General features: G+C 43.5%; 1 protein-coding gene across 2 annotated transcripts in view; it reads left to right on the top strand.

The window, feature by feature from the left end:
• PPP3CC (protein phosphatase 3 catalytic subunit gamma) overlaps positions 1-16,055 on the top strand; it is a 653,177-nt gene that overhangs the window by 303,035 nt on the left and 334,087 nt on the right. For both annotated transcript variants that reach the window (XM_085633979.1, XM_085633980.1), the window contains exon 5: positions 15,638-15,783. In XM_085633979.1, coding sequence (XP_085490105.1) covers positions 15,638-15,783 — 146 coding nt within the window. The remainder of the gene's footprint in view (positions 1-15,637; positions 15,784-16,055) is intronic.

Genomic DNA, 16,055 nt, shown 5'->3' on the forward strand with positions numbered 1-16,055 from the left:
CTGCACAGATGGAAATCGCGACCTCGGTGCATTGAATTAGCCATAAATGGATAGCTGTGAGATTTCAGGGACTGTAATAATTATTTTTCAGGTAGTGCTGCGCTATATGAGACTTTCTAGTGGTTAGTCTGGGGATCAAAAGCATAAGGAAATCCCTTTGACAGGTCACTGGAGATTCCGAGGTATGTGGAATTTCCTAATGGCGACCTGTAGTTCCCATGGATGGGGAACCTCCTTGCTAAGGAGTGGATGCAAAATGGATTTGTTGAGTGGCCTTTGAGATTGCATGAGGAATGGGTGAATCCTTCCAGCAGACATGGTGCCACCCGGCACATAATAGTCTACATGAAAAGGTCATAGGTGTCTTGGTTAGACGGTCACTGCTAGGAAGAAAACCCCACTGAGGGGAAAAACCTCCTTTGCCTATCGATGTAGTTCTTGAATGAAGATGTAGATTGTATTGGTGAAGGCAAGTCTCCAAACTTATCTGAAATCAGAAAGAGAGAAAAGCCAAGGAAAATTCAGGTCCAAAGTCCCAAGAGTCACAAGCAAATTGATCCAAATTGCTTGAAGAAAAATGACAATACTAGTGAAAGTTGCTAAAGAAGACAACAGATGAAAGATTATAAATCCAAAGGAAGAATCACATCTGCTGAGAAGAAACGGTGACAAAAATAGACAGAAGGAAGCCAAGAGTGATGAAAAATCAGGTAATATATGAATTATGGTGAATCTTTTATTTTCTCAGGCTCCCTTTTAAATATCCTAATTGGAGCTAACCTGCCATGTCTTGGTCTGGTAGGTTTGTAATACTTCAAAAGGAGAAACCACCTTCTAGGATATGGTACCCTATATAGTCAAACTCCACCCTTGAGTGAAAACTTGTGGAGTTTGTGACTCCATGAAGAAGCTCAAGTTTGCCATTAGATGCTCCATGTAGTTTTCCTGGGGCTTCCTGCCTGCGCCTCGTGCCAACATCTATCCATATGGTACCCCTTCGTTTAAAGGCCCTGTTTTCAACTTGGTGAAACATGCAGCAGCACACTGAACAGTAACGTGTAAGCTTCTCCCCACCGAAAACTTATGAACTCAGATAAGCTATGTTATTTCACTTAGTTCTGGGCACAAATTTAACAGTATGCCCCACATCCAAAACTCCAGGTTTATCTGGATCTTATTGGCAGAAACAATAGGCCGACAAAAGACCATGAACTGAGAAGCATCTTCCAAGTAACGCTCACTCGTGGGGTAGTCGTTCCACTGGATTAGAAATTGAAGTATTCATCTGAATTTTCAGAAATCACAAATCTCTTGAACCTCCTGTTAATGTTGTCCTAGTACTATTGTTGGGGTTTTGGATTCAATTGTTCTTATGCAATCTTTAGTCTTTCCTAAAAGGACTGCACCATTCATAGAATTTTCTGGAGGAATTAGACTATTCATAATCTAATGAATAAGGCCAAATGAATCAACTACCTGAAGTTGAAGATCACATTTGTCACAGTATACCCCTGTAGAACAATCTCACACAGCAAGGTAGAGTGCAAACCAAACGCATATTATCCGGCCAGTGAACTTTCCTGCAGATGGGTTTGCACCTATCTGCGCTACTGGAACCGGAGCGATACTAGAGTGCTTGAATCTTTCTTCAGCACATAGGGCAGACCCTTGAGCCCCCATAAGGAATTTCCGAAAGGGTACATGGGAGTTTCATGGATAGGAATATTCTTAACATGACACTGACAATACAAATAAAAGGAAACCAGCTGTTCTGTGCCTTGGAACGTGGGACACTCCAAAGTCAGCTAGAGGTAGGGAACATTTTGTCTCAATTTTGAGAATAGATTAACTCCTGATGGAAGAGCTTGGTGTCCAATCGGAACCAGGTTATCCTGTATTTAGGGAACCTGCAGGTTGGTGACTGCTAGTGTGGGCATGACTAACCTCATGATGAATGCATGTGAAATAAGAGACAGCCAGTCTTGTAATAGGTGACTGGAATCTTAGGAATGTCTCTTTATGGAATTGAATTCTTGATGGGAACCTGGCGATATCGAGGGATAGAAAGCTTTGCAAAGACAAATGAGAGTTGCACCTAGTGAAGGGAATTGGTGCCATAGTGTTGTACACATCACTCACACTTTGTAGCAAAGAGGAGAGGACAAGGAGGGGTTCAGTTGGCTGTCTGTGGCACATGACGTTGTGCATGCATTACACTCTGCCCAGATTAGACGGGGAGAGTCAATTATTCGAAAGCTGAAGAACAAAGCACAATGTGTAAGTGCCACTCTGAGCTTGGGTCCTGGAATGGGGCTGTTGGGGGTATATGTTGTTCACAGCACCATGCATCTCAGTTCTGTACAGCAGTTCCTATGAATTTGTGCGTGGGTTTGTAATAAACAAACGTAGCACTGGGACAGTAGAGTGCTGTATAAGGTCAAAGGTAAACCTATCTTCAACGATCGATTGTCTCTGTACTGGATTCTGGGAGTGGAAGTGTAGTGTTATTGCACCATGATGTAGTGTTCTTTTAAGAGGTGTGTCTTCAGACCTTTCTAAAACAATTGGACAGTGGTGGAATTAGGGAGCCCGTCGCTGTCCAAAAGGGATGAAATGTTACTGCAGCAAGTAGAATCCGTAGCAGATTCCTGTTATTAAGCTACTGTAGTGGTTGACAGAAATTCAGAGGAATGAGTGTTCCAAAAAGCAATCAACTGCCTGACCACCACAGCCAAACTTGCAGCTAACAGTTAAGATGTTGTAAAATAAAAATTAGCACTGGTCATTTTCAAACCCAGGAACCTGGGTAAGTACAATTATGTGGGAGCAATTGTTCCTTCTAATTTATCTTTCAAGATTTCTTTCTTTCTATAGTGGCTAGTTTGTCAAGGACCTCTAACTTTAGGGTATATATGATATCAAATATATTACATGTCCAAGAATGAGTCGTTATGTCAGGAAGCTAGAACACTACAGTGTATTTCTTCCATAGTTCTTTTCATGTTTTTATTGTGGAATAAAAGGTGCTAGAAGAAGAAGGGTTTGGAGGTCAAGGTAAATGTTGAAATAACATGAAACATAAAAAGGAGCAGTTTGGCTGATACAACTGTTGTATGGAATTGAACCCCATTTATATGTACACAGGGGATTTAGATGGTCAGAAAGTGATCCAAACAAAAGCAGACCAAATGTGTTAGTGTACGTTCCAATTTTCTTTAGTGAAAAGAGTATTTATGAGAACAAAATGAAGTCATTTTGCTAGGATCCAGCAAGGGATAAATGGTATGCAAGAGTAGTTTTGCTCCCTAAAAGAGTCGCCTCAATTGAGAATAGTTGGTGATTTTTTTGTAAGTTCAGTAACGGTTTTCTTCCATCAGGCATTTTTTAACAGAAAATAAAACCAGGGTTCCTCATCCTAAAAAGAATTCTGCATTTCTGAGCTTACATACAAATGAATACATGTACGCAGATCATCTGACAAGATTCCGACAGGGATTCAAGTGCTGGGTATATGCCAGATCCACAAACCTCTCCGAAACATTACTGTAGTGCCTGTGGAAGTAGCAGGTCTGAAATGGGAACAGGAGTTCAACCAGAAAAGCCTCAAGCGCCATCTTGCAAAATCTAATTGAAAGTCAGAAGTCACTGCAGGAAACAGATCAGCGAAATCTACCACCTGTTTGGCCTATTGCATCTATTTCCTCCAGTCAAAAAGCATATTGCATCTTGGAGCCCAAACATGATCGATAGTTAATATGGAGCTTCTGGTAGCTACCACGAATATCACTGGGACCCCCATGGTCTTTGAATTTGCGGGCCTTGGAGACTTGTACTGTACTGAAGAACGTGTACCCTCGAGGACTGTTCCGGAGTGCTGTACCCAAGGAATTCTTTGATGCTCTAGGACTAAACTGGTGGCAATAAGACTGCTCTTGGTAACTCGGGGAGTAGCAGTCTTTTGACTCTTTTCCTTAACTGATCGGCAAACCCATTTGGCCAACTGAAAAGGGGAGGAAATTCCAGAGATGGATGACATCTCTGCTGACAGCAGGTGGCCTTGGGCTGTGTTATCAAATGAGGGCCACCTTTGTGTGTTCTGGTGACGCGACAACACAGAGCATGAATTTATCTCACACAGACTTTGCTTGAAGAAGCCGCAATGACTGGATGTAAGTTGTGAGCCTGCAGGAGTGTGTTCAGCAAGATAGCCCCGGACAGTTGCGATCCACCTGTGTATCCATCTAGGCCTGATTTGTAAATCGACTGGTCGTGGCTCCTGTCTGATTTGATGCACAGCGTGGTGCATCAGAACCACCGCAAACAAACAGTAAGAAGCCTTTATAGGAGGCAGAGGGTGAAAAACCTTGGTTAATATAATCTGATTGCCCATCTAAAGTTGTTTGTCAGAATAACAATAAAGAGCAATATTTCCATATAGAATGTTGGTCCTGTCTATTTTATTTTTCGCTGGTACTTGTTCTTATAGTGAGGGAACAGCAAGACAGCACTCTTCTGCCTATGAAGTTGTTACCCTAAGGATTGGTATGCCCTAAACGACTTTCTAGGTACATCTTGCAGGGCCTCAAAAAGAAAACAAGAATTGGCATATCCAATAGGTCTCTCCTTTGGGACCTTATAAGTATTTAGTTATGCAGCACAATATCCTTGGTGCAACAACATCAACTGTTGCATTGCTAAACACATATAAGGTCCCAATGGCAAGACCTATTGGCTATGCCAATGCTTGTTTGGACCCTACAGTGAATGTGGCACAGGGGCACACAATGTTTGCCCGGGGTCACACAGTTTAAGAAGGCGAGGGTGCCAAGATTAGAGTTTACTTTATGTGGTTCTGCAACCGACTGCTCAGCTGTAAGCTAGGCCTACGCCTCTTCATAATTCACCCACTATGTGAACCAAGGTTTAATTTGATTTAGGAAAAACGTCCCGTCGCAGCGTAGGGAGTCATGCAGCCAGTAAATGAAAGGAGCCCTTGACTCTGACCGAATTTAGTGCTGACCGTTCAGCCGTCTGCTCAGAGCCGCCCACGTTTACTGAATATGACATTAACAGACGTGGTATTTGTAGGAGTGAAATAATAAACAGTGGCGTCTTACTGTGCTACGCGAGGAAACATGCCTTTCCCTTCATGGGGAGATCTCTTTAAACTGCGTCGTATTAAGAGATGGGTGCTTTACATTTTTTTTCAATTTTATCATGCGTTTTCCTTTGCTCCTATCTTGAACATCTGTAACATAACCTGAAATGTTTCCATCATGATTACTTGGAGTTATTCTTTTTAATCCTCTGATTTTGTTGTCCCAGTTCACCAATTAGATCATAATTGACCAGTTGTCATGTAACTGAACCTTTGCTGTTAAGAACACCACAGGAAATGCTTGTCTTCCACTCTTCAAAAAGTAGTCTGTCAATTAAAGACCCGGGTGCGCCTCCCAAAGAGAACAAGTCACCAACATGTGAGCTGCGTGGTGCGCGCGCGCTTGTGTGAAATCTGACACACAACAGATGGCACACTGCGCACCGCTGCTCGTAACCGTAGGCCGTGGGCGGATACATTTCCTGGGAAAGGTGGGACATGCACCCGCCTTTTCCCAATTGCGTGCTGTCTTCGTACGCAAAGCCCAATAGAAAAAAAGCTAAAAAAAAAAAAACACAAGCATGGGCAAAGTCCTGAGTGATTCCAAGAGGTCGTTTTGCTAGCGCATGCGCGCTGCGCTAGGCTCGACATAAACACACGCACGCGCTCACAATTACACTTCAAGTGGTTCCTGAACCCTAGAACCACAATACTCCCCACCTGTACTAGATGCACACAATATAAGAGGGTATCCTTCTAAATAAGGCAGGCCTACTGGCTTTTGTCAGGGTGTCACCATATCAGTAAAAACCGGCACATGTTAAAATTCACCAATATAACACAATTGAAACATAGAGTGTATTTCTTAAACATTTCTGGGAGGCTGCTACCTTTCTTCAGCCCCTGAAACACAAGTTATAAACATTGATGGTACCCCTGCCCCTTCTCTGCGCCACCACAAAGAAAAGATATGCAAATTTGAGTTCCCACACAGGGGCTTATGCGGTGCTCCCTGCCCAGGAGGCTGAATATTTGGTGATTGGCTTTTGCAGGAAAGGCTGCTTCGTGCGGTGACCCTTTGTACTTTTTTGTTTCCAATTTTTCCAGCCTCATTCCCACCCACGTATCCACAACCTAGGTTATTCTGGACAGTACCCCAAGGCCCCCGCAGCACCAGCTAGTTCCACACAAGCACCTTCTGTGTGGTGCAGAGGGTCCAGGACATCCTTTGCTTTGCTACTGCCCAGCAGCAGTAGTTTCTCTTTTGTTTTTTATCCACTGGTGGAAGCTGTGCACTTTCTCTGCTTGCGAGGAGTGTGGGTAGTGGAACAAGAGTCTGGCGAGTCTCCCCCAGACAGAAGAAAGGGGGAGGACAGCATACCCAACCAAGTATTAATAATATCCCCTTTAGTCCGGGGGAATATGGTCTGCTAGACATTACATTACATTGCATGCATGAACACTAGGGGATGGGGTTCCCTGGCCAAAAGTTGGCCAAGAAAGGGGGCCTCCCGCACGCCCTTTCCCTATTAAAAAAAGCATAACTAAAGATGCACTGACCCTTGAGCCTTGGCCCAGCTGGGGGTATTTTTAGAACAATGCTTCGGAGTTCTGCACGCTTTGTTGTCTTTCTATTTTTTTTTCCTGCTGGGGCCAGACTTCTCAGGCTTGTTTCTCTAGCTCAGCAGGCCGATATACATGATCTTGCACTCAATTTGCTCCGTGTGGCCAGCCCTAGCCGCAGTTTCGGCCTGCTGTCCTCCAAAGGGGAACTTTTTAGGGGGAGATGGGTTTTTACTGCTCCCTGTGCGGGACCTGTCCTCTGCCTGGGCTCCTGATGCTCTCTCCTGTGTGGGTGTGGTCTTCCACAGCTAGCCAGCACAAAACTCTTTCTGTCGCACTTACCAAGTCCCAGAACCTCCTGTCTCCCTGAAGGGCACCTGTGTGTCAGCAGAGTCAAGGGCCAGTTCACAGAAATCCCAGGGGGAACAGTCAAGGTCTCCCAACTGCTCTGTTCTCCCACCATTTCCTAAGGGGCATAAGGGGGCCAGCACCTCTGACCCTGGTGCGACCCATTCTAGTTTGGAGCTCAGCTGGAGTCTAGGTACCAAAAGTCATGTTTGCTGTCATCAGGTGTCTTTTCCCTTCATATAGGCGTTCTTTCACTGTTGTCCCTCTCAGGTCCAGCGGGGGTGGGAAGTTCATGAAGCCAAACGCCCCTGGCTGATTCTAGAGTGCCAGATCGCTCCACCCCTGTCCCAACGCTCCTGCACAGCATTCAGGGACAATCCAATATGACAACTTTAAGTTGTTTGTGGAAAGAGCTTCCCTGAGAGACTACGTTTCTCCCCAGCTGACACTTCCTGATCCCTTCCCACCAAAACTTCAGTGGCGAGCCACTCCTTTGTTGGCTTTTTAGGTCTGCCCCCCTCGTTTGTTTCTGTGGGCCTGGGCAGTCCTAGCCCAGGTGCAGTGGGACGAGCGATTTAACGGAATTAGATTTCCCACTCATTCCTCCCTTTCTCTGGAACTTAGTCAAGCACTGTTAATGACCTTACTCTGTGGGCATGGATGCTTTTGATCTTCGTGCTGGGGAGCAGGATAATTAACTTGGACAAGCAGGGAGGGACAAAGGCCTAGTGTCGGATTGTGAGCTGAGTGAGGGAAAGTGACAACTGTTAAAGTGCCTTAAGGAGTGTCTGTAGGATGTTAGGGACTGTAAATCTATATTTGGATTGCATGTTTACTGCTAGACCTTCCTAGACCCCCCAGGCTTAAGTGTAGTGAAACAGTACCTTAATCCAGATTTCAGCTATAATGTGTAACACAGTTTAAGTACCACAGACCTTGAGTAAGCACTACAGACCTACACTATAAAAACTAACTCGCATTATGCTACGGGTTATTACCAATTCCATTAGTCACATCTGTGGCAGGCTACCTGTGGAAAGATACCATGTGATGCATGCTGGAGGGTATGTGGTGCGCAAAAAAAGCTTATTCAGGTATGGTGGAAGTATCCAACGCTCCGATTTTGATTCTGTCGATCATTGTTGACATTATCAGTCCTACAATGTGGGATGACTCAGAAGTGATTAAAATGGCTCTAAACCCCAGAAACTGGGATAAAAAGCCAGGCTCTAGATGGGACTGGATGTATTAATTAATCCTAATGCCTTGCGTGGCGCTAGATATTGGAAAATGAGGGACTCTCCAACCACAGAACTGTTGCTGCACTGGGTGGAGGTTATGTGAATTCAGTGCTTGTCATATGACCTCGTGGAGGCTAAAGATTGATTTTTGGCTGTATGGTTGCTTGCCCTATATTTTATGTTAAAAGGGTATTATGTAGTAATTTGCCCTCCAATTTTGAGGGCTCTAAATTTGTTTGCCTGAAAGGGCTTGTGCTTCGGATGCAAGGATGTTGTCTGCAGAGTGCAGAAGGTGAACTCTGGCTCAAGATCTTGGTCAAGCAATTTAAGTTCGGGGACTGAACAACAGGGAAAGCAAAGACCTATCTGATAGAGATATCTAGCCAGAGATTCCTTGCTTTAGAGTCCTCACCCAGGTGCGAGACTGGATCAGGAAATTCTTTCCGCACAGCACGTCTACATGTCAGAAAAGGGCTCCGCATGACTCCATGTCAACGTCCTCATGCGCTGTGTCATCAATGGAATCCATATAACCCCCTCGCCGAAGCACTGACGTCTGATCCTTTTTCATGCGTGCAACGCGAATCCAAAGTGGTTAGGGGGCCGTTTTTAAGCCCATCTCCACATTTTGGGTGAGAAACAGTGTGCTTTTTTGCAATGCCTTCAGGGCTTAAACACTGTGAATCTTGTGACAGACAGATGTCGGTCACTGATCCTCATTCCATCTGTTTGTGGTGCCTGGAAGACCACCATGACTCTGGGGACTGTGGTTCCTGTCTGCGTCTTTGGCCGAAGGTGTTGAGGGAGCGTTGGATGAATCTTCTGGCAGAACGACTCTCTGAGGCACCACGACATCGCCAGTCCTCGTCGAAGTTCAGAGACCGGTTGAGGAGCCGTTAGGGTGAAGTGTCATCTGCATTGACGTTTAAGGGAGGCTCAGAAGCACCAATGGTCAAAACAGAAGGTAGTTTCCGACGCTCTCTCCTAAACTTCAATTGTGGAGCGTTCTCAGGAGTCCGCCCTGCACCTCTCTAAATTTCCTGGAGCCAGGACGACTCTAGCCCAAATGTGGGAATATTACATTTCTCTGCATAAAGTCTTTGGGTATCAATTCCCCTCTGGCGCGCTTTCTAGCCCGAAGGAGTTGGGAGGTGCCCCGACTGGATCCTTGCCGGCAGGTTTGCCTTCGGTGCCAGTTGCCAGTTGGGCCCTCTGAATCAGTTATCGAATTCGAAACGGCACCGGTGCACAGTCCTTGGGGTCTTCTCCTCCGGCTTTTGAATTGGGTCAGCCAGTGACGCCGATCAACGTTCCACTAATTACTCTTCCCGGCGTTGACACATCGGCGTCCAGCTGTCCACTTTAGGCAACTCTCCATCTGTCCCTATACAACCTGTTCCTACTCTTCCTAAGGAAATGCACAGTTTGGCACGCTAAGGGTAGGATAAAGGGTGTCAAATCCCTTTGGGCAATACTGTCCTGCCTCCCTTGGAGGAGAATTGTTTGACTGAACTGAGAGAGGCTAGTGGACTTCAGTCCTCCCCAGTTTCAGATTTACTTTTTCTACCTGGTATGGCAACAGAGGTGAGTTCCTCTTATGCTGAGGTATTGAGTAGGGCAGCTGATGAATTAAAATGCCAGCTTTCCTCAGTGGAGTTAGCCACAGACTCTTTGGTGGATATTGTTCACCAGAATAAGACTGGAGTGGAGCCCTTACTCCCTTATGATGAATCCCTACACAACATCTTGTTAGGGTCTTGGGAAAGGCCGGAAACGGGAATGCCTGTAGACTGGGCCTTACCCCATAGACATCGGCTGCCCCTGGGGATCCTGATTGTCTCTTCAAATATCCCTCCACAAAAGGTCTGGTTGTGTAAGTAGCTGCAGCCTCTGCGGACACAGATGTCCTCCCTCTGGTTCCACCAAGCACTGAGTCCAGATGGCTGCAACGTTGTGGGAGAAACATTTTCTCTTCTGTTATTGCAGCATTACGGTTTTTGAACAATACATGTGTTCCCGGCAGGTTTTCCCATGCACTATGGGACTCTGTGGAAAGTTTGCTGCTTTCTCTTCCAGAGGAAGCCAAAAGTGAACTGCTACTATTGGTGCAGGATGATTGAGAGGCGGCGAAATTCACCATAAAATGTGGTATGGACACTACTTATTCCGTGGGTAGATCGGTGGCTCTGTCAGTTGCGCTTCGCATACATGCATGGCTGCGTCAGTCTGGGTTTTCAGAGCCTGTACAGAATACCCTGAAAGATATGCCGTTGGATGATGGTGTACTTTTATTTGGTGTACATGCGGATTCGGCTTTAAGGCGATTTAGAGCTGCATTTTGTGATAAAGACGCCTAGACATTTCTTTGCAGGATCTGTTTGGATCTTTCTTTCTGACTTTTGTGTACAGAAGCGTTTATACATGCCTGAGTTGCAATGTGTATTCATCTAGTTGCAACCAGTGTGGTGTTTCTGCTTACTGCAGGACTTTGATTGTTCAGCTAACCTTGTGATTCTTTACACGTACATTTTACCTGACCCTTACCTTCAGTCAGTTATGATAATAGTACTGCATTATTCTGCAGAATTCTTTTCAGTGAAGTTACTATTTACTACTTGCCACAGAAGTCGTGCCTTTCTCCTTCAGCTCTGTCAATGACCGTTTCAGCTGTTTATTTGGGTTTGGATTTCTGACCTCATATACATGTTTTGCAGTTTGCTTACTCGGCAGAAGAGCTAAAGCTCAGAAGTTTGTACCTTCTTGGTATATTCCGTACTCTGGAGTATCTCTAGGATGCCATGTCTCTTTCTCTCTCTTTCTTTCTTTTGACCCTTATTGGGGGCGCAGAGTTCCACCCTCTGTTGGGTGATTTCTCTAACATACGATATCATACATTTGTGAAGTTTGGTACCACTTGTTGGGTACTTTTATATTGTACCTCCATGGAGTCTCGGGGTATATGATATGTCTTTTGATGAGAGGTTTTTGTACTATGACCCCCTTGTTAGTTTTGGTTAATTTGAGTTTCACTTAGAATTTTATATGGTATTAGTGTGACCTTGCGCTACATTTGTAGGCATAAAACAATATGCAGAGGTGCCATTGATCCCAAAATTTCTTCTGGTATCTTCACAGAAAGTAGCTGGTAGCATACTTTAGTTTATGGCTCAGCTTTTCCCCTGGTACTTGCCTTTTGTTTAGGTGAGAAATCACGTTACTTATGTTTGATTTCAAAAGTTCTCTACGTTTTACTCTCAGTATATATGATCTTTGTTGGTCACAGGATTAGCATCTTGTGCGCCTTTAAACGTTTTGTGTTGCATTCTTAAGATTCTCTCCTATAGCCATTGTGATTTAATTGGTTCTTCCACCATTTCCTGCATACATGGTATCTCTATGGAGAATTAGTCTCTCAGTCCATTCTGTTACTTCTTTTATGAAGGGTACTTAATATTCTTCACTCTTTTGGGCTTGTTTAAACGCTTTGCGTTATTTCTAAAGAATATTTTCTGAAGGTCATTTCCCTCTGATTATGTACCTCTGCTCTCAAGGTATTCTTACACATGGGCATGAGGGGAGTAGGATTTTGCCTCATAGCTTCTACTTTTTGTGGATGGCTTTTGTTCTCTATTCCTATTGGAAGATCTTGCTAACCTTGAGTTGCGCTGTGCTTCAATGTTTTTCTTTTTCTTTCTTTAGTCTTCTCTTTATAACTCTATTGCTTGCTAATGCTGTCTCAGACAATTTGCAGTACGTAAATGTTTCGGATGACTATTGCTTTCCTACATGGTGCAATGACCACTATGGTTTCCATACTGTTAAGTCCGATTTTTCTCACTGATTATTAGACTTTACTTTCAGTATCATTTATTGTATTTCATTGGGACAAGGTGACTGACAAAATTACACTTAAATAAGATTTTACTACTAGCCATTCTTCTACGTGTTATATTTTTCTTTCATCAATACATAGGGGGTTATTTATTCTACTCCTATGTCAGTGTATTTCTTGGTGATATCCTAGTGGTATTTCTATTGTCCCTATCCCATTTCCTAGGGTTAGGACTGGTTTTATGCCACTTGTTTCTATTGGCGGGTCTGTTGGCTTACCAGACTATGCGTCCACTGCAGTGACCTGTGTGTAACCTTATTGTCACAGGTTCATATCTTGGCATGTCTACTCAGCCTTTTATCCTTCCTAGGTTGATCAAATAAATACCAGTGACGTGGGCTACAATACATATGTTATCTGTCATCAAGATACCCTTTGTGCTGAGCATGCACTTCACAAATACTCATTTGTTATGTTGGTGTCCACTCTTTTTTTTTTTTTTTTTTAATAGAGCTTTAGTTATGTTTACTACGGATGATAAACCTCTTTCTCTGTTTGCACAGTAGGTCTGGCTCGGATACAACTCTCTCAGGCACTGACAAATTGCTGCATGTCATGACCTGCCGATCTGTGTTTCTCAAGTATAGAACACACTGTTCGAGACTGGATACACGCACCAGTAGCTTTTATTATAGAGTACTTGGCAACTTGTCCTACTATCATGGGAAGCGTTCTTTCCATGCTTCTGTGTCTTTATGGCCTTTCTTACTGAGGTCATTTCCGCAGTGCATATGCTGCGAGATTGCATGGGTTTAGTTCCCCTTAAGCGTGCAAAGTCTTCTATTCATCTTGTTCATTGGCTTATTCCATGGTTGTCCTGCTAACATGGATAATTTTATTTCCATGCTTTTTAACGTCTTGTCACTTATCTGTGGTTCTTCCACTGTTTGTTTTCAATTGTATAGCATAATATTGCTTTTCTACATTATTAGGAAGGTACGGTCTTTTTCTCTGGTTCTAGAACAGTTTTGTTCCAGTTAGAGGCTTTTTGTTGTCTCAGTTCGCAGGCCCTCCTTCGGGGATGGTATGCTTTGGTATTTGATTCTAAAGTCAGGAATCTGCGGCAAGATGTCTCTATCAGATGAACAAGTTAGTTACCTTCAGTAAAGCATATTCTGGTTGCCCAGATCTAGCTGCAGATTACATTACTTATGATCCTCTCCGCTCTTTGAACTGAGACTTCTTTGGTTAGCTGTGTGGCTTCACATACTGCATTATGAACTCGGGAATTATTTGAGATTAAGTCCTCTTTCATCTTAATGTTTTCATTATGAAATCCATACTGAATTTTAATTCTGTGATTTCTTTTTTTTTTTTACACAAAGGTATCTTTTATTTTAGGACACTGTTTCGATAGGCGGTTTCTTCATGTGGCTCCTCGTTTTGAGCGCAGAAAATAGATGCAGAAGAAACTGACAGTGCATCGGTGAGGGGGTTATATGGACTCCATTGACATCACATTGTGTGATGACATCTATACAGAGACATGCTGTGCCCTCTTCCGACGCACGGGCGTACTGTGGGTAAATACATTCTGGAACCAGTCTTGGGGGAGGATTTTAAAGTAAGGAATCTCTGGCTAGATCATGTCTCTACCAGATATGTTACCAAAGGTAAGTAACTTCTTCATTGAGCTTGTGTGCCTTTGTCTCTCCACCTGTCCCACTGTGCTATTATGAATAAACGTTTGCATCAGATTTAGCAGAAGGAGTTGTTTGTGGGGTAGTAGTACAGAATCTATGGGGAATAAGTAGTCTGGATTTTTTTTTTTTGTGTGTCTTCAGCTGTGAAATGTGTACACGCCAACCGATGGAAAGGGTACAACTTGGTTAATTCCCGGTGAAATGTTGTTACAAAAAAAAGCAAGATGGGGTTTTAAACCTTATCCTCTCTGGTGTCATCCTAAAGTATTTTTAACCAATGGCTTTGTGTGACTTTCAGCTGCTTTCTTGGCAGACAACTTTACTTTTCACCATTACTTCTGTAATGCCCATTAATGAATTAATATTGTGGTTTGCTTCAGTACCATTTATTGTATTTCATTAGTAATAGGGGATTGTCAGAATTACACTTAAATAGGAAGATTTTTCTCCCAGCCATTCTTACCCGCCTTTGAGTTTCCTCGGATGAGGACATGCTTCATAAGCCCAATATCTAGTTGAAGAAACTTTGTTCCTCTGTCAAACTCCATGTGCAATCTGATCAGGGGCAACACTGCCTCCAATGGCACCATTGGCTGATAAATAACTTCATCTTTCAATCGTTACTTTTCCATGCAGTGAAACTCTCTTCCATCAGCCGCGGTCCGTGCAGGAAACAGCGGTGGGGTGGTAGGGACCGGTAAGGGGGAATTTCGAGAGACGATACAGAGGGAAAATTAAATTAATTTTCCCTCTGCATCGTCCTTCGAAGCGCTCCCTAACCCGGCACCAACGCTGTTACCTGCATGGACCGCAGCTGGTGCATATGGTATTTGAGCCAAAGTGGTTTCAGTTGCATCCCCCAGACATTAGCAGAGATCTGGAATGTCTACATTGGTGACCACACAAGTATATTATAGTCTTCTTTCTCAATGGTTCCTCACATGGCAAGTCAATTTACCCAAGAGCTCTTAAGAAATCCACATCTCTAATGTCTTTCGATACCCAATTACTGCCTTTCCTCAGGCTGATTCTTTCTGTACGTCTAGGGTTAACTTAGACATTTGGTTTTCCCAAACACATCCTTAAATACAGACACATGCATAGTTGCATAAAAAGACCTTTCATTCAACCCTTTTCATCCACACCTGGCTATTTTTCAGTGGTTATAAAACGTTATTACAGAAATCATTTGAAGATGTCTGTGTGCATGTGTGGGAGGTCATCTTTAAATGTTTTTTACAATAACGTTTTTTATAAAGATCATTTTCAAAGAAGATCAGCATTGGAAAAGTCAAAAAGGTATACAGCCAATACCACACATCTTTGCCAATGCTTGTTTCACTTGCTAATGAATCTGACAGTTTTGAGACAGAAGAGCATTAGTTTGAATCTACACCCTTCAGCCATTAGTCAAAACCATCCCACAGATGGTCTATTAATGAGGGAAAGGACAAGAGTAGGGGAGGGAGCATGGCCGTTTAGCATATGAGCATATCATGTTTTGTTCCTGTCTTGTGAGAATTCGATCTTAACAACTCTGTAGACCAGTTTCCGTCTGTCCACTAGATGGGCCGCAACTAAGGAACTGTAAAATGAGATGGTGGTAATAAAGGTTCAATTTCCAGTAGCTAAGGATCTTTGGCTAAAGAATTCCGTCCATCGTTTGTTTTCACAGTTGCGTCATGTTTAGGTATATTCCCATTATGGAAACGTGTTTTATTATGGCGGGGTACTGCTTTGGACTCCCACTGAAGAAGGATGTGGTTTGCAGGGCGTAAGAAGTCGCTATAGATTCTAGTAGCACACCGACTCTGCAACTAAACTGTCAATTCCTTTTAATGTTTCATTGCAGGTAAAATCAAGTACTCAGAGCGTGTATATGACGCATGCATGGATGCGTTTGACTGTCTTCCTCTGGCGGCCCTACTAAATCAACAGTTTCTTTGTGTGCACGGTGGATTGTCCCCTGAAATCACATGTCTAGATGATATACGAAAGGTAAGACCTCTTCTATAATCTACTGCAATGGGCCTTTTCCTTCCTCCTACTTGTAAACTTCTGCCACTTAACAATGCTTTCCTTCTCATTCCAGAGATCCCTAGATTTCTTCTCAAATGTTCATTTTCCAAACGCAGGCTCTATCTTCATTACTTTCTTCATGTATGTGTCAGTGCTATGGTTTGATTTCTATTTCATAAATATGTATCGTTGACCTTTCAATTATATATGAAATTTCAATATTGCTGTACATGTTGCCATGGTATGTGACT

The sequence above is a fragment of the Triturus cristatus genome, chromosome 11 (assembly GCF_964204655.1).
Source record: "Triturus cristatus chromosome 11, aTriCri1.1, whole genome shotgun sequence".
Lineage (NCBI taxonomy): Eukaryota > Metazoa > Chordata > Amphibia > Caudata > Salamandridae > Triturus > Triturus cristatus.